Source organism: Hesperophylax consimilis, chromosome 15 (assembly GCF_061612785.1).
Source record: "Hesperophylax consimilis isolate HC1 chromosome 15, BYU_Hcon_1.0, whole genome shotgun sequence".
Taxonomy (NCBI): domain Eukaryota; kingdom Metazoa; phylum Arthropoda; class Insecta; order Trichoptera; family Limnephilidae; genus Hesperophylax; species Hesperophylax consimilis.
In genome coordinates this window covers 24,034,780-24,057,571 of record NC_142850.1, presented here as the reverse complement: position 1 = coordinate 24,057,571, position 22,792 = coordinate 24,034,780, and the positions used below count along the sequence as shown (strand labels likewise).

The window sequence follows — 22,792 nt, the reverse complement described above, 5'->3', positions numbered from 1 at the left end:
GGTTTTGTTTGACCACAAATGTTCAGTTAGATTTAAGCGGCGGTTAGTCTGTTCCTCTCTGTTGTAAAATAACGTGTATGTGTTAATCTGTAACTAAAAGCTGGCTAACCCTGTCTACAAACAGCACCTTGTGTAACTAACACTACCGTACTGAGGAGCAGCCACATCCCATGCACCCTTATGCCTAGTTGGCTGCTATACCAATGCTTGTGTGGTTGTGTTTGCTCTCGATGGATAGACCTCTACTAATGTACGCATGATCATATACCTCCGACACGGGGATGCTGCCCTGCCGCTCTCTCTCTCTCTCTCTCTCTCTCTTGTGTAAATACACTGAATTACCTCTGTCTTACCCATTCCATTTGTAGTTTTACTGATACTGATACTGCAGTACGTGTGGAAGAATGCAGCGTGTCTGTGTAGTGCCAAACTAATATGTAACAACTTTACTATACTATACTATCCTACTATGATTCCACTAGTATTTTTCCGAATGCAAGAATGAAGTCATTTTGAAGTTATTTAGAATATGTACGCATTTGGTAACAACTTTACTATTCTACTATGATTCCACTAGTATTTTCTGAATGCAAGAATGAATTCATTTTGAAGTTATTTAAAATATTGGCATTGTGATGATGATGAAACCAGCAATGATGATGGCGATGAGTGATACATACAAGACAGCTGTTGCGGGCATTGATATAGCAGAATATTGTGCCAAACTGAGCCTGGCTCTGTGGACACTGGTCCACGGAGCCAGCTGAGCGCAGTAGGGGTGCATGCTCGGGGTGGATGTGGGTGTGGGTGTGTGGACGCGTGTTGATGTGCGTGTGTGCATGTGTGCGTAGGGGGCGGTGGGGGCCCTGCCGGGGACAACATGGCCGCCTCCAACCCATTTGAAGATCCGCAGCCCAGGCGGAACCACCAGCCGGGTCCAGGTAGTGCTCAATCAATCCTTCCTTCATCTTGTCATAGTCATCATACAACCAACCAAACACCTCTCCCTGGACCCATCAAACAGCCTTACAATATCTTATCAATATGCTTGCCATCATTGTACAGTAGAGTACATACTTATACTAATATTGTAACTTGACTAATCCATTTGTTTGATGTATCATACATTCACCTGGTATCTAGCTGTATTTTAGGTACAGAAGCTAAGTTGATGTTAGCTTTTAAAACCAAATAGATTCATTTTCCTTTCACCTGTCCAACTGTCCAGTAATGTAATGGAACGTCTGCGTCTATTTCACCTTGTACATACATATTCATTTCATTCATTTGTAAGCTTTTTCACATCACTACCAAAGATTGATATTTTATCATATAAATAGTATTATTTTGATAATCTCCCACCTTGATTAGTTATGTTTCTAGTAAACATAACATATTAAATTATTTTTAGTTACTTGCTCTGTACATTAACATTAACTATAACTATTATTAACACGGCGGTATTGTCTGAAATTTTTACAAAGACATTATACATAAATTCTAATTTTTATTTTTATATTTGATGCTCATCATTTTGCAGAAATTATTTTCAATGCATGCTGAAAAAATACTGATAGATTTGCATGATATTAATTAATGAGAATATCTGACATGATGGATGGGTTTGTGCGACTCCGAGGGACTTATCTGAATGCAATGTTTATTCCAGGAGTCTATCCCGGGCAGCAGGGCTATGGTTACGACCAGTACGGCTCGGCATATCCTGCCAACAGACCAGTCTATCCCCCCTACGGACCCGAACAAGATGGAAGGTAACAAACAAACAAACAAACTTACACAAACACATTCAAATTCAACCCCCCAACACAGTGAAATTCTTGCAATCAAATTTGTAAAAGATTCAACATTCTTATTAAAGCCTTTTTTAGTGGAATACTATTTTACATATATGTAGTACAGTAGTTGTACTGCCATCCCATGGAAAATTTACTTCACTTGGACCTAAAAGTGCAATTATAGCAACTGTGCTCTTGCGACCGAGCAGTAACCTCTCTTTCTGTTTGATGTGTTTATTGTATTTTAAACTGAGACCTACGAGCTTAGCTTATCGGTAAATCTAGCTTTGCTGCCATCATTTATTTATCATAATGTTAATAATTTACTTTTTTGATGCATTGTTTCAAACCATACTTTGCCATAATTTAAAATTGGTAAGGTTTTCGAATTCTGCCTCACGCATTTTAAATAAAATTCAACAACACTTGATTTCGACTTAATTACTAATTGAAACAACTATTTAAGGCTCAGCTCAATTTGGGAGGCGGGTATGGGTACCGCCGCCCTGGGAACAATTTTTGTATTCGCTATGTTTGGTGACTTAGCAGGGGTTCTCGGGTTCATGGGGTGAGGTTTCTCTTGGTCTTGGCGGCGGATGTATTTGCCCACCTACCGATCGGGAAAGACTGGTTGAGGTAGACCTTTTGACTCTCTTGACCCATCGCCTTGCACAGCAGTGGGAGGGATGGATTCATACGTCACTCCTGGACACATTGACCCCAGATTCCTACCCACCCCTCATACCTTTTTCCTTCCTTACCCTTAAAAAGACCCTCCACACAGCATCCCCAAAAATGACATATGTCCATAGAAAACAACCATGTGCTATTTATAAATTTTTTGCACATTAAGCGTGAGGTGGAATTCGACAAGTTAATCTTTAAATCAGCATTTCAGTTTTATGGTTTTAATTTGGTATTGTTGTCTCCAGGGGCTACCCGGCTGCAGGAGGCGATCCCTACTCCCGCTACGGTGCTGGCTACGGGGGCTCACCAGGTGGAGCAGGCAGTGCCGGGGGCACCCGGGGCTACCCGCCTCCCCCTGGGGGGCCTCCTGCGCCCTCCCCAGGTCCCCCGGGCCAGGCGCCCCCTGTGCCCCCTCAGTCCCCCACGCCGCCCCCGCCCACGCAAGGGGGGGCGAATCCTCCTCAAGACTACTACAGAAGTCCACAACAGCAACACGAGGTCAGTAACAACTATCAACATTGAACAAACAATTACATATTATTGTGTAGGAATGAGTATATACATAAATTTAAATTACAGTGGAACCTCTCATAGCAAGCAACTCCCATAACAAGTAATTCGCATAACGAGCAAAACAGATTGCGAAAAAAATGCTCCCTTAACGAGCGACATTTCGTATAACGAGTGACGCAGAAAGGGCAAGTCCCATCTTCACTTCATTTACTTGTGAGCCGGGACTTCTGCACCAGTGCGTCAGTCTCTAGTTAGCACTCGTTCCGCTAGCACATTAGTGTCGCACGTGATCACACATTTTTCCAAACTTGTGTTCAGACATTATTTTTAATTATTTTGTGCACAGTTTAATAACCTTTGCAAAACTGTCCCTGAAGAAAAGGCCAAAAGAAGACAGCCATAAAGAGAATAAAAGTAACTGAAGAAATGAAATGTAAAATCATTGAAAAGCGAGAACGAGGTGTTACCGTGGCTGACCTAGCGAGTATATTCAATCGGTCTACATCAACGATTTGCACTATCCTCAAAATCAAGGCCAAAATTAAGAAGATAGCTGCTATGATAGATGCAACACCACTCCATTACTCTAGCCTATGGACCAGCAGGTTATTTCTAACTTGAAGAAACTCTAAACTAAAACACTCTTAGGACGGGTTGTTTCGGAGAATTTGAACAATTCATCAAATTTCAACGTTCATTTTCGGGTTCTGTGAAAGACTTATTCAAGTTCTGTTTTTATATCATTGTAGGCTAGTTGCTCGTCAAAACTGAAATAAAAACAGAACTTGAAAAAATCTTTCACAGAACTTGTAAATGAACGTTGAAATTTGATGAATTGTTCAGATTCTCCGAAACAACCCGTCCTTAGAGCGTTGTTTTGACGTGACTGAAGGGACAAGTCTCACCCTCGGAGTGTTTTGTAAAGATCACTTTCACACATTGTTGCTTGTCTAAAGATGATTGACAAGGGGTGGGAAGAGGTTATCAAGAGGATCCTCACTTCCGCTCGGAAGAAGCTTTGGCCAGAAAGCGTTGTCGAACGTGATTTTGGAACAGGACCTGTGTCTTTTGAAGACTACAGTCAAAAGATGACCACCGAAGAGCTTAAGGAGTTACATTGTGTTTCACAGCAAGAAGTTATGGAGGAGCGTTTGTTAGTGGAGGAGGTGGAAGTAGCAGAGTAACAATTTTCTAGCGCAATAGGAGAAATGCTGAAAGCATGGTAAACTGTTGCATTGTACATTGAGAAACATCACCCTAATAAGTAGGTGGCTATGCGTTCTACAAATTTATTCAATGATAATGCTATCACAATTTCACCAGATTTTGAAGCGTCGGCAAAAACAAATGACTCTAGACAGCTTCCTAGTAAAATAGAATGAATTATTTGTCATAAATTCATAAATAATAAACCAGTTATTTGGATTTTTTAATTGTTTTTTTGCAAATCTAAATCGCATTCCAGGTTGTTACACTCCTTAACAATTTAGAAGTTTGTAATTTTATTTGAATAAACGTTAAAATAAAATTGAGTATTTTTTGGCATAGAATGCGTATTTTATTTTACATAACAAGTGTTTCACACAACAAGCAAGATTCTGGAACAAATTATGCTCGTTATAAGAGGGTACCACTGTATTTTAAAAGTTACCTTTGAATCAATCCTGATTTAATTTTATGAATAAAAAATATAATTTGTATATGTTTATATTAATTTGACTAGTATCAATATAAACATATATATATATATGTATGTATTGTAATTAGTGCATTTAAATATATAATCTTAGGGCTTTTTATCATTAACGTAGTTTGACTTGCTGTTGGTAGACATAGTTTGTATTATTCCTTTTCCATATTTATTGCAATCAAATCGTATACGTATTGAAGAAAATGCCTCCTTTTTATAAAAGGTTAATTTTTTTCAGAACATTTGTTATTTGTCCTTGAATGTAATTTATACGGTAAAATAGTAAATCATTGCTGAAGAAATGCCTAAGTGCTATTTGAGTATTTGACCAGGCCAGTAAATGCTATCTCCATAGTTTGTTTGCCCCTTCCCATCAGCCTCACACAAGGCTCAATTAAAAGAGCTTATTTTAACATTACACTACATAATACTCCAATCAATGATTATTTACACACAATCCTTAAAGCACTAATGCATCTTGAGACCTAACAAACGCTCCCTATTGTACCAACAATGAATAACGCTTATCAGTGCGGGCTTGCTTACAATTCAATCTGTGCCATCTCTTCATTTAGTATTTATGGGGATAAAGTCAAGTCAGGTGTGTGTTGTTTAGGACTCAAGATGTGTGGGTGTTGTTTAGCAGTCAGTAGTAGTGTAGTGGTCTCCCAGCAGTAGTGGTATGTGTCGTATAATAGTGTTGTCGTTGCGGCATGTGTGTAGATGTCCTCGGTGAACATGAACTCGCAGCTGGCTCGGCAGCTTGTGGCCCCCCTGTCCCCCGGAGGGCCCCGCCATTACCACGTACGTCCGCTACCACCTACCTACTCCATGGGGGCTTGCTGGGCTGGGCTGGGCTGGGCGTGGCACTACCAACCAACCACACTACTCATAATACTTCAGACCCTGGATAATAATAACTATATTCTATCAAACCATCCACTCTGTATTTATTATGAGTACTGTGACGAACTTTATATTGTCTACTCACAAAAGTCATTATCCAAAATTGAAAACAGTATTGCTGCAAGTTACTATTGGTGTTGGTATGGTGGTGGGTGTACACGTACACACAGACAAAGTCACACTTCAGTTATCATTTGACGGCCGTTGAGATTGTAGTTTACCTTTACCTGCGCAATGTCCTGTCTCCTTATGCTCATGGTGTTGTATGTTCAATATAAGAGTCAGTCAATAAAAGAAAAGTCTACATTTTGAATAATTGAGCCCTCATGCGGAATGACAGCGAGCATTATGTGAGGGTGTCTTATATTATAAGATATTGGCTGTTTTGAACAAACATTTCATTTGAGTAGTGAGCACCTTCACTAAAATATAAATTTATAGATAACAAGGTATTTCAATTAATAGACAACACATTTTATGTACTTTCATTAATTTATTCATTAGTTTTGAGTACAATAAACATAAATTTGCGATTTATAATTGTTGTTTCCATTAAATCGGTTTATTCAGTGTCAGTTTCACTTTATTAAGGACGGGTTGTTTCGGAGAATTTGAACAATTATTCAAATTTTTAAGTTAATTTTCAAGTTCTGTATTTATTTCAGTTCTGTCAAGCTACTACTAGCCTGTAATGATATAACAACAGAACTTGAATAGGACTTTCACACACCCCTAAAATAAACATAGAAATTTGATGAATTGTTCAAATTCTCCGAAACAACCCGTCCTTAGTGTTAGTATCATTTTCATCAGTGATTGGACAAAAATACATTTTTCAGTCAATCAGCACTATTGGAATTTACAGAAGAATTTCAAATAATGACAAATACTCCAATCAGTTTCAAAGTGACTTGATTTGATCATTGTACTGAAAAGTAGCGCTACCGGCTGTGACTCTATAGGCCTTTCACTGCCATCTGTAGTTGAGATTTTAAAATAATTTATGGTGCATATTATATGTTGCATAATTTTAATGGATTTGCACAAAAACTTAATTTGTTCTCAAAGACAGTAATAAGAAGATGACATATTTTGTGGCAATATTATAAAAAGCAAACCCATGAATAGTTCTGTTTCTCAAGTGTTGAGGTCTACCTTTCTATATGTTATCGGAAAGGGACAATGATTTCCAGTTCATCAGTTCATCAGTTCATTCACCAATCTTTATCTGACTCCAACTAAAGATAATAATATCCAGCCCTAATTGTGTACATTTTGGATAATGATTAGGGTTAACATTTTGGTGGGTGGTTATGGTTGAGGCTTTGTTTTCACCGTTTGCCGCTTCCTCACATTTATTCCAAGGAATACTGCCATTGGCTTTTGTACTTCTCTTCCCTACTATATATTATAGGTCAGGTGAAGAACGCTGTTTATTTCTTTCTTTACATAATAATGATTGCATGTTTCATCCATAAACTGTCTGTTGTCAGATAGATTTTTGTTTGTTTAACCCTTGGAATGCCAAGCTTCCATGACTTGTTGCAACCTTAGTGTGCCAGTGTAAAATGCCGAGCGACCCGCCCTTTGCTCTTTTCGTAATAACTTACTTGTTTTTGAAAATTGTACAGTCGTAAAATATCTTATTATAATAAAGTTGATTATTTATATACCGCTTTTGTGAAAAGTTTCCTCAGTGGCGCTGTATAATTTTTTTTGTTTTTTTTATTTTTTATTATGTTTTTTTTTTTTTTCCGAGGCTCAACTGTCCTAGTAGTTTCTCCAGGATAGCTGCATATAATCAGAGAAATGTTTAAAAGAAATTTAATTATATTTTCCGCCTAGATAAGCTTCTTCACAATAAAAATAAGTCATTTGTGGCTTTCCTGTAAATAAATAAATACATACATTACCATGACTTTTGAAAGTCAGAAATATGATATTTAGCATGGAATTTGCGACACGCTTTTTCACAGATGAAGTAAATATGTTTGCAAGTGGCGAGACGACAAGCTGGAATAAAATTAAGATGCATTATTTACTTGCCAAGCGAATAAAATATATTTTGGTAGGAGCATTTTTTTAAAGGTTCAAATATCATAAAATTAAGGCAATTGCGATGAGCTCCTATCATATCCGCTAAGGCTAAGCTGGCACGCAACAGTACCAAACAATAGATATCCGCTACGGATACGCTGGCACGCAACAGTACCGAAGGACAGATATCGGCTATGGATATCTTGGCATTCCAAGGGTCGTGAGTGTATTATTTATAGGATATTTTTTTGCTGTATTTCATATTGTTTATTAGTGAAAATCCAGTTGAATGCTTCCAATCATCTGCAGTTTCATTTACAATAAATTATTATATTTCCCAATAAATATTGTAGTAGATACCTAATATAAAAAAAATGGATCCATTTTCTTTCAATTATAGATTGTATTTTTTATTATTTTTTTTTTTTGTGCAGGGCTATGGAGGCAGCAAGGCGATGGGCCCCCCGCCAGGTCAGCCCCGACGTCACCCCGACTTCGCCAAGGAACCCCCCGGAGGCACACAGCCCCCATATCCCCCGCAGCAGAGAGGGGCTGCACCACCTCCCCATCACCAATACGGTAATGCATCTTTAAAAAGTATTATAAGTACATTAGAACCTCGTTATTTCGAAATTCTCAGAACAAATTCGGGTAGTATCTTTGGAGTAAATTCGTAATAATACGAACTATTCCTGTGTAAATTGAATTTTCGCAGGCGGTTACCGTCGTGGTCAGCCCTTCAACTTCAGTTATTCAAAGTAAATTCGTAAAATTACCACACATTTCTGCGTAAATCAAATTTTCGCAGCCGGCCCTTTAAATTTTGATATTCGGTGTAAATTCGTAAAAATACAATTATTTCCATGTAATTTGAAATTTCGCGGTCGATTATCGTCACGGCCGGCCCTTCAAGTTCAGTTATTCAAAATAAATTCATAAAAATATGATACATTCCGCGAAATTTCGCAGCTGCCCTTTAAATTCAGATATTAGAAAAAAAATCGTAAAATTACGCATAAATCAAAATTACGTGGCCGGTTTCCGTCGCGGCCGACCATTTAAATTCTAAAACTAATATTCTCGGCCCTTCAATCTCGGATATTCAAAATAAATTAGAAAAAATACGACATTCCAGTGCAAATCGATTCAGATTTACAAAATAATACTAATTAGGTGATGTATAATGATGAAATGAAAAATCAAATTTTTTCGAATTACGCGATAAATTTTCGTGTGCAGACCAAGATAAATTTCTAATTACGAATTAACCAATTTATTTCGAATTAAAAAACCATTGTAAATAAAAAAAAATTTCCGGGGATATTTTTTTGGCAAAAATTTCGAATTATGGAATTATCGAAAGTATGGACGCTGAAGATTAAACATTATTATATTATAGCTTTTGTTCCTTCACAAGTTTTATAATAAAAAATAAATTGTGTTTTCAGGAGGTTGGGGTAACAACACAGGTGGTCCACAATACAGAGGACAGTTCCCCAGTGGAGCGCCGGCTCCCCCTGGGGCTCCTGGAGCTCCTCCCGGACCCGGGCAGTGGGGTGCCGGGCCCCCCCGAGCCCCCGTGCCCGCACCTGCACCACCCTCCACTCCGCCCAGCCAGCAACAACAACCCTGGGGACCGCAGCCCTATCCACCTCAGCAACAGGTTACCTAATATTTATATTATTCCATTCCTCCCCTTTTCCATAAAGAACTTACTTTTTGCACAGGATTTCCTTTCAGCTTTATAATACATAACGTTATCTTATTCTGGAATGTAGCATGCACCTATAGCAGGTTTGTTAATAAATGCCATGATTGTTTCAGGGTCAACAACCTGGATGGGGCCCGGGTGCAGGGCTAAGGCCTCCGGGACAAGCGGGTCCCCCGCGACCCCCCGTCCCCTACCGCCCAGACCTCAAGCCCTATCCCATGCAGCCACAAACACCTGGCAAGGTAAACAAACAAACATTCATTCTTCCTTTCCCCACTCTTCGCATGGTGACATTTGTAATAAATAATTTATTCATTTGCAGGGAGGAGTGGGTGCGGCCCCCAAGAGAGAGATCACCTTCCCACCGGACAGTGTGGAGGCAGTGACCCCGGTAACATATAAGCGACGGCGTCTCACCAAGACAGACGTGGCTCCTGTGGACGCCTGGAAGATCATGATGGCTCTCAAGTCCGGCCTCCTCGCCGAAACCTGCTGGGCCCTGGATGTGCTCAACATTCTCCTGTTCGACGACTCGGCAGTGGGTTACTTTGGCTTACAACACTTGCCCGGCCTGCTGGACCTGTTGCTGCAGCACTTCCAGAAGAGCTTGACAGACATCTTCGATCCCCCAGCCAGTCCCAACACTCCGTGGTACCAGCCTGATGAGCCGGAGCCCCCCGCAGAGCCAAGCCCCGCGCCACGGGTGCCTGATCCCCTGCAGACCATCAGCCTGGTGACGGGAGAGAACTACACTCACGAGTCCCGCAAGGGAAGACCCGTTATCTACCGGGCCAAGGAGGACGACCTTTTTGCCCCGGATGAGGGCCTAGACTGGAGCAAGTCCGAGGAGCACTCGGAGGTGGGCATTGAGCCCTGGCAATTTGGCTCCGACACCTCCTTGGTAAGCCACGTGATGCCTTGCTTCCAAGGAGAGTTTATAAACATTCCCTTTGCCAGAGTTTTAAGAGGACCGGAACCTACTGCGGTCAAGAAGGAAGAAAAGACGGAAAGTGATAGTGAAGAAGCGGCCGAGCCCGCCGTTATGGATACTCAGGGTGTTGTTAGCAAAAAGTCTAATTGTGTAAGTGAAAAGATTAAAAAGAGGACAAAAGTGACATTGTCGGACGTTATAAATAGGGTTAAGGCAGAACTGGAAATCAACGGCGATAATAAAGTTAACGGGGAGGAAGAAAGGAGAGAAGAGCCGGCTCCCATAATAGAGGAGCTGCGACAGAACGGTCCCACACATGAAGAGAGAGAATCTTGCGATAAAGACAGTGCGGGCTCGGAGGACAACTTTAAATCAGAACCCATGGAGATAGAAAAGGAAGAGAAGGATGAGAAAGATGAGAAGCCGGGTGAAAAACCGGTTGAGGAGAAGAAGCATAACTTAAAGGTTAACGATCCAGCGGGGACATTAAAGAGAAGACATCTATCCGAATACGAGGACGAGTGTTACACCAGAGACGAAGCTAGTTTATATCTCGTTTCGGAGACGCAGGATGCTCTGGCCAGGCGGTGTATATGCTTGTCCAACATCCTGAGGAACCTGACCTTCGTGCCCGGGAACGAGATGGAGTTCTCTAAGAGTGGCACCTTCCTGGCTCTGATGGGCAAGCTGCTGCTGTTACATCATGAACACCCACTGAGAGCACCACGCACGAGAAACTATGACCGTGAGGAAGACGCAGAGTGGCGAAGCTCTTGCTCCTCTTTACGAAGTGGGGAGTGGTGGTGGGATCTCCTACAACAGCTACGCGAGGATGCCCTGGTGTGCTGCGCTAACATCGGTGGCCAAGTTGAACTGGGTCGCCACCCCGAGCAGGTGGCGAGGCCCGTGCTGGATGGCTTGCTGCATTGGGCCGTGTGCCCGGCAGCTGCGGCCCAGGACCCCCTGCCGGCCGCCCCGCTGCGAGCACTGTCCCCACGCCGCCTGGCCCTGGAGGCGCTGTGCAAATTGTGCGTAACCGACTCCAACGTGGACCTGGTGGTGGCCACGCCACCCTTCCCCCGCCTGGAGCGCTTGTGCCGCGTGCTAGCTCGCCAGCTGTGCCGCAGCGAGGATCAAGTGCTGCGCGAGTTTTCGGTTAACCTGCTGCACTACCTGGCGGGTGCGGACTCAGGGGTGGCGAGGGCCATAGCGGCGCATAGCCCCGCCGTGTCACTGTTAGTTGCCTTCATTGAGCAGGCAGAACAGTCTGCGCTGGGAGTTGCTAACCAGCATGGCATCGGGGCGCTACGCGATAACCCCGACTCGATGGGCACCAGTCTGGACATGCTGCGGCGCGCTGCCTCCACGCTGCTGCAGCTAGCACGCCACCCTGACAACAAGCCCCTGTTCCTGCAGCAGGAGCAGCGCTTGCTGTCGCTGGTCATGTCTCAGATCCTGGACCAGAAGGTGGCCGCCGAACTGTCCAAGGTGCTGTTTCAGTGCTCGCGCCCTCCGCGCCGTTAATAGTGTAAAGACCTTCTTAGCTTAAGGACTGAATTTAATAAATAATATAATTGATATATAATATATTATGATCTAAGAATGTGTTATAGTGATATTAGACTCGTACCGTCGGGTAAATGAATTTGAAGATAAATGATTTCGGAGACTTTTTTAGAAAAAATATTAGTTGTAACAAAATGGATTATCGATGGGTTTTTATGTGATAGGCCCCTTACGAAGGATGCGCGTAGATAGTAGAAGTCGCGAATTTCCATACAAATTAAATCTTACAATATCGGATATGTATTGTACCATTTTGTAAAGTGCCGGAGGTGATAAAGTACTTGTATTTATTTTAATCGTCATTTGGTAAGATGGCCCCACCCCAACCACCAACCACCTACCACCTACATAGAGGGTCGCCTATCATTTCATGTTTTGGTATTATTCATGTGCAAATGCTTTATATATGTCTGAATATTGAACATTAAATAAATGTACATATGAAGTACTGAAAAATAATGTCGCCCTTTTATTGTGATCACTGTTATTGATTTCAAATGTTTTATTGTTTAATCATATTTGGATGTTTTGGATAGCGACATTTTTGTGCAAAATCACCTCAACATATATGTGTGTGTATTAATTTACTGGACAATTTGTATAGCGCCGCTTTTGTGAGATATCACCTCAGGGGCGCTATTATGTTGATTGAAGTGATTGTGGTAAGTATAAAAGCAGTTTCTGATATTATGTATACTGTGTTTTTATGCATTGTGGGTAAATATGCTCTATTCCTGAGCATATTTATAGTAAAAAACATGAGTCTTTTTTTATTGGCTTGATTTTTTCCAATTAAAATCAGAATATGTTTTACATCTACACTTTTACTCCACATATGCTCAGGAATCGCCTAAAATCCTTCGGGTATTTGCTGTTACAACGTGTATTATATGCAAAACAACAATTAATCATTTATTTACGCACGCCAGGTTTCTGTGTGACGCAGCCATAGAGTCAAAGTCATATTAAATCGTACGTAAAACCTAAGAAATTTGATACTCAATAACTTCTCCACATTCAACTCATTTTTTGCAGATTACTGTGGTTTTACTCACCACCAGTAGTAGAGTGAGTGGTTGAGACTTAAGGTAGTAATCGAGTGCTGATAATAAAATAAAATGGCTTTATTAATGTTGTAGCCAAAACGTTTTTTTATTGTTTTTCGAAAATTTGTTTTTTTGTGTAAAGATTTTCAGGAAATCGGTGCAGTGCACTGTCAAACTGAAATTTCCTGAAAATATTCATACAAAAAAACGAATTAAAAAAAAAAAAAAAATGTTTCACGCACAGACATAGGAATTAATAGACGAGAAGATAAAGGCGAGGGGTAAAATCAACTGTTGAAGAACGAAGGGAGTGAAGATGACTGTGATTCGTCAATAAATCAATCTGACAGTAAATAGGCATCTCGCATTATAATATCACCATTTACTTCTTAAAAGTAAAATCTGCTTTGAATGAATAGACATTTTTACATGGGAGCGCAAATTACTCGCCACGTTATGAACAAATTTGCGAAGTCCAAATTCGGCAAAGTAAGGCAGCTTCTATATTCAGAGTCGTAGTTAGTTTCAGAGTATTTAGTTAAGACACTTTTATAAATGTTCATAATTTACTTCCCAGCAACCAACCAGCTTTGTGTTTCGCGTCCAGACGTTTCTCGATGTGATAGTAACAACTGATTCATATTATACGATGTGAATATGCTTAAAATAAAATAAAATAATGCTTATATATGGAATGTAATACGACAATTGGGTTTATTCTCTTTTTTCGCATCTATTTTTACCAGTTTTCATAGTACAAGTAAACATTTTGCCGTGTTATTTCGTAAAATGAACCGATGATGCCTCGACCATAGTTCGCACAAGAATGATGACGTCACGTTTTCAAATATCACTTGAGGCCGTACGCGAGCCCAGCCGGCTCAATGGAACCGGTATGGGGAGTGGGGATAATACGCTTTTAATCACTTAGGGCAGGTCTACTAATATTCATATGTCTATGGTTTCACGCCACTGCTTACCACGGCAGAGAAAGAGTTATTCATGCAACTACAGAATTTCTCGGTCCTTCCTCAAATGAAAAAATTAATTTATTTACATATCAACTGTAAAAACTGTACTTCGAACTAAAATGTTGTATCTCCAATTTTAGTTTTAAATGAGTTATGAATATACTAAAGATAGCCTATATATTTTTAGGTTTGAATATTGCATGTCCTTAACCTGGACGCTCCTAAACTAAGAATGGAAACAAAGGATAAAATATGAGATGTGCTTTTATTATGGGTGGAAGAGGGTGCGTAGATCAGATTTTTTTTACACTAAGGCCAGCGCTACACTTGACGGAAATTCCGTCGCGTAACTTCCGCGGAAGTCAATCCGTTACCATACGTTGAAGCCACACTGAATATTCAGTGGCGGATTATCAGTCGACTTTATTTTGCACTTCGATAGTAAATCGTTCAGTGTCGAACATCCTGTGCGTGCGTCGTCTCCGCGTGTTATCCGCCGAATGTGGCGCGATGCATACAAATACTTATAAATGCGACGTTACTGATCTTCCGCCGACGGAAGATCGGTGCGCGGAGGACGGAGCAGACGCGAGAGTCGGCGGTCCGCCACGGAGCGACCGATCTTCCGCGTAGTGTGCCCGCTATTTGTAATTTATATGCAATTACATGTATTGGCGTTCCGTCGCGAAAGATCCGCGACGGAATTTCCGTCAAGTGTGGCGCTGGCCTAACCCCACACAGAGTCCCTCAGAAAAATAGTTAGTCCCTTAAGGCCTATGTAATCTTTGGGGATGCTGTGTGGAGGGTCTTCTTAAGGGATGGGTAGGAATCTAGAGATCAGTGTGTTCAGGAGTGACGGACGTATGATCTATCCCTACTGAGGCGGCGCAAGGCGATGGGTCAAGAGAAATCAGTTGGAGAGGTCAAAGGGTCTCCCCAAACCAGCCTCTCCCGACCCGGCAAACCATGCAGCTGGTGGACAGGCGCATCCTGAACACACCTCACCTGAAGAACCCGGGCACCCCTGCTAAATCACCAAACATGGTGAACCACTTGGAGTGACCTATAGTGGAGGTGTTGGTTATTCAAAAAATGGTTCCCATTGGTATGCTCACAGAGAGTCGACAGTAAAAGTTATGGAAGGTGTTGTCCAAGTATGGAGTGAATCTAATACAGGCGATTACATCTGTGTGGGGGAAGCATTGTATGTGTGAGGGTGAATGGTGGTTTGACATCACGAAAGGTATATATAGGAAAAGCAACGCTGTGTAATGTCACCGAGGTTATTCAATCTAAACATAGATAATTGTATGCAAGAATTGAAAGAGGTGGGATTGGGAGCGAAATTGAGTAATCTGAAAGCATACTGCCTGTTGTATGCTGATGATGCGGTGCTGATTTCTAACAGTATGAAAGATCTACAGGAATTATGTATGAATAAAAGTTAATGATGAGTGTAAGTCTAAAGTCATGGTGTTTTAAAGAGAGTTCGAAAACAGTGTGCAATATAGTTGTGAATTATGAAAACTTGGAGCAGGTGGATGAGTTTGTGTATTTGGAAAGGCTGAAAGAAATATTGAAAGGGTAAATGCAGGAAAGTCTATTAATCGAGGACTGAATGTGGTTGGTTCTAATAAAAAAATGTCCAAAGGAGCGTAGCTAGCAGTCCACAAAGGAGTGCTGGTACCTACCCTAATGTATGCCAGTGAGGCATGGAACTGGCGAGGAAGGATGAAAGTAGACTGAATGCTGTAGAAATGAGTTCCCTGAGACGTATGTGTGGTAAAAACATGTATGATCGTGTGAGCAATGTGGAGATTTGCAAAGAATGCAAGGTTGATATAAGTGTAGTGAGTAAGATTAAGAAAGGGACGCTTAGACGGTTTGTGCATGTAAAGTGAATGAACGAAGAAACAAGTGTAAGGAGAATATGCGATGCAGATGTGGATGGTAGAAGAAATTAGGGATGTCCGAGGAAGATGTGGTAGGACATAGCGCCCTTGAGGTGATTTCCCCCCAAAACGGCGCTATATAAATTAGCCAAATACTTTGGGCCACATCGAGAGTCGGAATAACAAAACAGTATGTGTGAAAGTGAATGAGGCAAGGAGCAAGACTGAGTTGTTTGGCGGCCCGTCCTCTGCCTACCCCTGCTAGGAAACGAATGGTTAGTTAGTTATGTCCTAAACCTACCACAAAGATATAAAAATTAAAGTATGTTGTAAATATTTCAGGTAATGTTTTCATGAGCACAGATATTGTATCTCCTTAAGACCTGTCAGTGGCTGAGTTGGCATCGCGTTTGGGTCCAGCCTAGGCGTAGTGTGTTCAATTCCTCGGCTGGCTAAGTCCCCCATCACAACACAAGCAACATTTTCCCCTAACTGTGGTGGTAGGAGATTTTCAAATATTGTCAGGTTATTCGTAACCCAGGAAGGTTTGACTTTTAGAAAAAAAAAAAAATTATATAACAAAATCTAATATTGTTTATTCATTTACGCCTGTCGGGCTTTTACATAAAACTAGAATAAATTAATTACATTACATGGTGTAATCGAATTAACATAATAATAATAAAATAAATAATAATACTTCTATAAACAAATACAAAAAAAAGAAAGAGGAGATAAAAAAAGGTATTAATACCCACATAGAGTAAATAACAAAAATTAAAATAAAAGAATAAGTAAATTATAAGTTAAATTTTTACTTAACCCTTAAATGCATACTGTTGCAAAACGGCAACATACTGTTCAAACCACCTTTAACTTTTTGGTGTATACTTAATGCATGCCGTTTTAGAATTATCAAATTCACGGTAATATATTTTATCGAGTGGCATCACCTTTTTTTTCTTTCGCGAATGTCAAATGTCACTTTTTCTTCAACAAAGTGAAGATTCTCGAAAATTGGTAGGAGGTTAGAATTAAAGTTTGGTTTTGCTGTTATTATTTTGATTTTCTTAGGTAAGTAGATACAATAATACAATACTTATATGTAATAACTCGTGTTTTTCAGGTACACTTATTAGTTTTGAGAAGTTTTTTTAGGTTTTTTATTTTTTTTTCATACATAAATTGTTCATATTATTTTTTATTAAATACATGGGGTTGTAAATCTGCAACAATTTTTTTTTAATCAAATATAATTAAATAATTACAAAAAAAATAAATTCTTTATATTTCCTTGCATATGCATGTAAATATCTACAAAATATATTTTTTTCCAGAAAAATTAATAAATCATGCATTTAGGGTTAAAAGTAATTTACAGATTATATAATATAACTAGCTGTACCCCGCCATGCGTTGCTGTAGCTCAGTCTGTCTGTGCAGATAGAGAAACAACAGCGCATGTTGCTTTTACGTCCAACAGATGACGCTGTTTTTTTTTTTTTTTAAAACATGTTTGTCCAACAGATTACGCTGTTTTCAAAAGAAAGCATGTTTTTACTCGTGACATTTAATAATAATAATATTTATTTTTAATATCATAGGTATTTAAAAAACACATGCGTATTTGAATGCAACATTGTGTCAAAATTTCAAAGCATTCCGTGAAGAACTTTGGGAGATTTTGAGTAAACGAACATTTATATAGATAGATAATGTTAGCGAAACAAAACTTTAGTAAAGCAGCCTTTCGACTGGGGAATCAATAAAATAGTTGGTTTTAGATTAATGAACAAAGAAGATTTGGTACTCGGTACATTATTAGTTAAGTCAGGTGCATTCATTAAGCCGTTAACTATTTGGATAAAAGCACCAAATCGCTCATGGTTTTTCTGTAAGATAAGTCGGTTAAATCAAGTAATTTCATCAAGTGTATGGATAGTTTGAAATTGATGTACCTTAAAAATTTGTGTTGAACTCTCTCAATTTTAATTTTGATGTGCTTAATAGTACGGGGACCAGATAGTGGAATTGTATTCTAAATTATTTCTGAAGAATTTTTTTTTCATTCGATTTTCCAGTGTTTGCAAACGTTCAATTTCATTTTCTTAATATTTTAACTCTAACCATCGACAACGTATCAAAATCATTTTAGTTGTCTAAATTGTTTACAAAAATAAACCAAAAGAAAATTACATAAATGAATAATTAACATGTTATTGTTATCAAATTAAATTAATTAAATAAATTATAATAATAATAAATTAATCTTTATTTAAAAAATGTTTTACAAAAATAATTTCACATTTTGGTGTTTTTCTTTTTGGACTGTTCTTCACCATTCCCTTCCTTCCAACTACTTATACAATCTTCTTATTCTTCTTTTTAACCTTCCAGCGGGCGCGTTGAGAAATTTCCCTTGAGCGGGCGCTTGTCGTAAATTTTACGTCATCAAGTTTTCTCCATGTAAGTGGTGTTTTCTTTATACAAATGTTAGGGAATGTTTTTAAGGATATGAAAAATGATAATAGGCAGTACCTACTTAAAAAAAAATTAACTTTCTTAAAAAAAACGAAGCAACACTCTAAACATTTTAATATTTCAAAACAAAATTTGTTATCGACCTATTTAGTCAGAATCAATATTCCCATCCTTATAATTGTTACAAACCACCTCAGCTGAAGAATGGTTCTTGCATGTAAAGGACTGGCAACGGCAACACTTCATTGATGCTGAGGATCTTTTCTTATCCAGTGCACATAACCGACAAACACCGCGTTTTGGAAAGCTTATGTTTTCTTCTTCTGTCATCGGTTCAACTGCCCTACCGTAACTCACTTTGAGAAAAACATTTATATCTTGCGGTAAATGTTTGACATTTGATTTGACTCTAGCATAGCTCGAAGCTCGATGCTTACAACTAAGTGGAAAGAGTGGGGGAAGCGATAAGGCGCGTCTGTCGTAAATTTTACGACAGCGCGCACGCTGGAAGGTTAAGGTTATCATTTTCAGGTTCACTCTCAGTTGGAGTTTCCGCTTTACTCTTCTGTTATGGTTAATTTCGAAATTGGTGCATCAGTTGTTTGTTCTTCTTGCTGGTACTTTTATTTTATTTTTCTTTGAAGTTTTATCTTCCATTTTGTGGGTGATAATTGGTCCAGAATTGTAAAGTTCCTTTGAGTGATGTGTGATTGCTTCACCATCCTTGCTATTCTTGCATACTTCCATTCGCTTATTTTTCTAGGACTTATTGGTTACAATAATCTCATCTTCTCCAACGTCAATCACAGAGACACTTTCTGTAGACTTGTTCTCATCAGCTTGTCCAAATTTAATTTTTTTATCTTCTTTGATTTTCTAGAGATAGTTTCAACAATTTCAGAATCGTTTGAAGCGAAAGTTAACTGTTTCGTAGTTAGAGTCAGGGAAACTTCGTCGTCTAGTTGTAATATTTGGGCAGATGGTTTATTCTTTTTCTTTTTGCTGACAATATGGCTATCATTATTATCTTTAACTAGTTCTAGTTTAGCGGAGTTCTTCTGTTTATTGTCATCAGGCTCGGACGCTTTACTGAACAATATATATTTATTAGGTTCAACTGAACCGTTAGCTTTACTGAAAGAAATATATTTACTAGATTCTTCCGCTTGTTCGGTAGCTTGAAAGAAGCCTTTAAAGTTATTTGTACCTCTATCAACAGAGTTGTATGGTGAATAAGCATGGTCATCCAATCGATTATGAATAGTGGCAGCAGTCTCAGATTGAGAAGAAGAAAATCCTTTGAACGCTACACAATTTCTGTCATTATCCGATAGGTTTACTTTACTTTCACAAAAACTATTTACTATTTGCGAGACTTAATTTCCTAATCTTTTATCGAGTTTTGATTGGAAGTAGTATTTCATGCAGCCACCAACAATTAATTTTGTGTTTTTATTCTGGTCTTCTGTAGCAGGATCATCAACTTGAACCTCCTTTTCTTCCACATGATTTGGAGACTTCTTGCCAAATATATTGGCTAGGTTTTTATTGCTGTATCTAGTTATGTCTTTCCCTCTAGAAAATTTCTTGTAGTGAAGATACTTTTTTTGACTTCTCTTAGATGACTCACTGTGTAATTTTGATTTATCCACAGTGCCTGGAAAAGAAGAAAATCATTTACTAGTATTTTCATAACAATAACTTTTCCTGTGAGTATGGATACCAGAAATAAGTTAGTTGTGAATTAAATTCAAACTGCACACTGTTATTGTTTAAATTGGATATAATTTAAAAATATATTTTATTTTTACTTAAAATTTTACATAGCGGGTTAGGTAAAAGGAGGTTTGAATGTGAAAGCATAAACACTGCACACGATTCTTAGGACAGATTGTTTCACAGAATTTGAACAATTCATCAAAGTTCAAAAAATTCAGTTCTATTATTATTTCATCATAGGCTGGTTGTTTCACAGTACTTGGATAGTAACAGAATTTGAATAGGACTTTGACAGACCTTGAATATTAACTTCGAAATTTGATGAATTGTTCAAATTAAAAAATATTGACAAATTAACTACTAGCCTCCATGCAAATTCCGAAGTAACTCTTCAAAATTGATATCGTGCAAAGTCCACTGATCGTTCTTGTCTGCGAATCCTACTCCGCCATGGTCGTCTTTGAAGCGTACTTTTACATTCTCCACTTTGCCGTCCTCATTTAAACCAAGTCCTTGGTAAATATTCGGAATCGCTGGACAAGGGTTATATGAAATATTTATATATAAAACCTTCGGATTTACCTTAATTTACTATAAAAGGAATCTGACTGCATTTGGGATATTTTTAATTTTAGCATTTTAATATTTAATTACGTAAATCGAAGATTCACTTTCGTTGTATGGGATGACAGCTGGAATGGTTTCTGTTGATAAAATTTTCTTTTGTTTGTATTCCTGATACGAGTAGCTAGAATTTGAATCATTTCAGAATGCAAATTCTAGTTAGGTACTGTTTTGGCCAAACTCGAAAAATAAAATATTTTTATGTTACTTAAAAAACTTATATTTAGTTATTATTGTTTTATTTAACCTAAACTATAGTAACCTAACCTATAATAATCAAACCTAAACTAAACTAACCTATATCCTAACCTAACCTTTAATAATCCAACCTAAACTAACCTAACCTATGTCCTAATAATAATCCAACCTAACCTATAATAATCCAACCTAACCTAACCTAAAATAATCCAACCTAACCTAACCTATAATAATCCAACCTAACCTAACCTATAACGATCCAACCTAACCTAACCTATAATAATCCAACCTAACCTAACCTATAATAATCCAACCTAAACTAACCTAACCTATGTCCCAATAATAATCCAACCTAACCTATAATAATCCAACCTAACCTAACCAAAATAATCCAACCTAACCTAACCTATAATAATCCAACCTAACTTAACCTATAAATGTTGGGGAACCTTTAATAACGCCTGCTCGCGTCCCCTTTAGAGTTATATCCCAGTTTTCAAGTAGTTTGTGGGCTACTTATACTATATATATTATACTATAATCATACCTAACCTATAATAATCCAACCTTACCTATAATATCCAATCTATCCTAACCTAAATCCTAATAATAAACCAACCTAACCTAAAATTATCCAACCTAACCTATAAAAACATCACCTTTTTTAATTTTTCTATTTTATAAAACATACCTAAATATCTTTATTTTATTTTTCGAGTTTGGCTAAAATAGTACCTACCTAGTATTTGCACATGGTAAAAAATATAGCCACTCGTATCAGGAATACAAACAAAAGAAAATTTTATCAACAGAAACCATTCCAGCTGTCATCCCATACAACGAGAGTGAATTTTCGATTTACGTAATTAAAAATTAAAATGCTAAAATTAAAAATATCCCAAATGCAGTCAGATTCCTTTTATAGTAAATTAAGGTAAATCAGAAGGTTTTATATATAAATATTTCATATAACCCTTGTCCAGCGATTCCGAATAATTACCGTTCTTTCCTCTTAAATTAAAAGATCTCTTTTTTCTACGAGGCTCTGCAAGCATCGCCATCGCACTTATTCTAGTGAAATGATAAATAAACCAATCACAGTGAAATCGACTAACTTTAAAAAATAAAATAACCTATAATCAGCACGGTCTGTCAAAATACAATAGACCATAAATAAACTCCAACCATAAATAAACCAATCACACTCCAACCATAAATTAACCATTCTCACTCAAATACACTGAACATAAATAAACCAATCACAGGATGACATTTATCATAGACAAAAGAAATTACTTGCGATGCCAATGTTGCCACAGAAAAACATATGTTGACCGCAAAAGTGTAACCTACGTCAAACTATACTAATAGTGTGCCTTAAACTACTAATTACAAGCTAGTACACTACCTACGCCAACTACAATAATACCTACCTACATAATTTGCAAAACTAAATCTCGACACACGAAAAAAGATCATTGAAATCTCAAAAACTGCAAATAATTCACTATACATTAAAATAGCCCTACCTACTTCTTTCAAACTACCGCATGGTGTAACATACCACTTCGGAACTGGTCATTGTTTGAGTCGCGCCTCCAGCTAAACAGCACGTTACCATACGCGCTATATTTCGATTCCAAGCGGAGGGGAGTGGAGATGTGATTTCCCCACTCCCCTTCGCCAACATTAAATCAGCGGCTCTCTGAGGCGGGCCCTACGCCTGCCTCCTTACGTAGTATTGTACCTACTGCATTGTGTAGTGTTTGGTAACTATTTGCTCGGCGAGCGGGAATTCTCGTGAGGCCGGCCACCGTGCACTGGTGGATAATATCACTAATTCTAGTGAAATTAGAAAAAATAAATATAAAAATATAGGTAATAGCTTCGTAAGGCTTCCACAATGTCCATATTGTTATATTGATATAATTTAGGTGTCCTTTTACTATACTTTGAAAGATTTTTCTTTTCTGTTTTTTTACATTTTATTTAGTCACAGCTTCCCCTGGTTTATTGCAGTAGCC

General features: G+C 38.5%; 2 protein-coding genes across 7 annotated transcripts in view; one reads left to right on the top strand and one right to left on the bottom strand.

Annotated features, from left to right (window-relative positions):
- The window catches only part of osa (trithorax group protein osa), a 241,730-nt gene extending 229,434 nt beyond the window's left edge, over positions 1-12,296 (top strand). For 4 of the 6 annotated variants that reach the window (XM_089640374.1, XM_089640375.1, XM_089640373.1 and 1 more), the window contains 8 exons: positions 852-941; positions 1,670-1,772; positions 2,729-2,981; positions 5,410-5,490; positions 8,064-8,208; positions 9,078-9,292; positions 9,454-9,582; positions 9,663-12,296. In XM_089640374.1, coding sequence (XP_089496500.1) covers positions 852-941; positions 1,670-1,772; positions 2,729-2,981; positions 5,410-5,490; positions 8,064-8,208; positions 9,078-9,292; positions 9,454-9,582; positions 9,663-11,795 — 3,149 coding nt within the window. In that variant the 3' untranslated portion in view covers positions 11,796-12,296. The remainder of the gene's footprint in view (positions 1-851; positions 942-1,669; positions 1,773-2,728; positions 2,982-5,409; positions 5,491-8,063; positions 8,209-9,077; positions 9,293-9,453; positions 9,583-9,662) is intronic. The other 2 variants (XM_089640377.1, XM_089640376.1) reach the window with 2 other exon arrangements.
- A 5,679-nt stretch (positions 12,297-17,975) lies between these two features.
- LOC149417526 (PIN2/TERF1-interacting telomerase inhibitor 1-like) lies at positions 17,976-22,008 on the bottom strand. The gene is made up of 3 exons (XM_089640062.1): positions 21,769-22,008; positions 20,312-20,479; positions 17,976-19,884 (listed from the first exon to the last, which is right to left on the bottom strand). Exons 1-3 carry the CDS (start codon positions 21,827-21,829, stop codon positions 19,604-19,606), a joined length of 510 nt encoding a protein of 169 aa, XP_089496188.1. The 5' UTR covers positions 21,830-22,008; the 3' UTR covers positions 17,976-19,603.
- Between the last annotated feature and the right edge of the window lie 784 nt (positions 22,009-22,792).

What these genes read in the sequence shown, in the direction of transcription:
- LOC149417526 (XM_089640062.1), bottom strand. Translation starts at nt 21,829, where the DNA reads ATGGCGATGCTTGCAGAGCCTCGTAGAAAAAAGAGATCTTTTAATTTA. An exon ending in TAATTTAAGAGGAAAGAACG is followed by an intron (nt 20,480 to 21,768) that starts GTAATTATTCGG and finishes ACCCTTGTCCAG; the next exon opens with CGATTCCGAATATTTACCAA. An exon ending in ACTTCGGAATTTGCATGGAG is followed by an intron (nt 19,885 to 20,311) that starts GCTAGTAGTTAA and finishes CTTCTTTTCCAG; the next exon opens with GCACTGTGGATAAATCAAAA.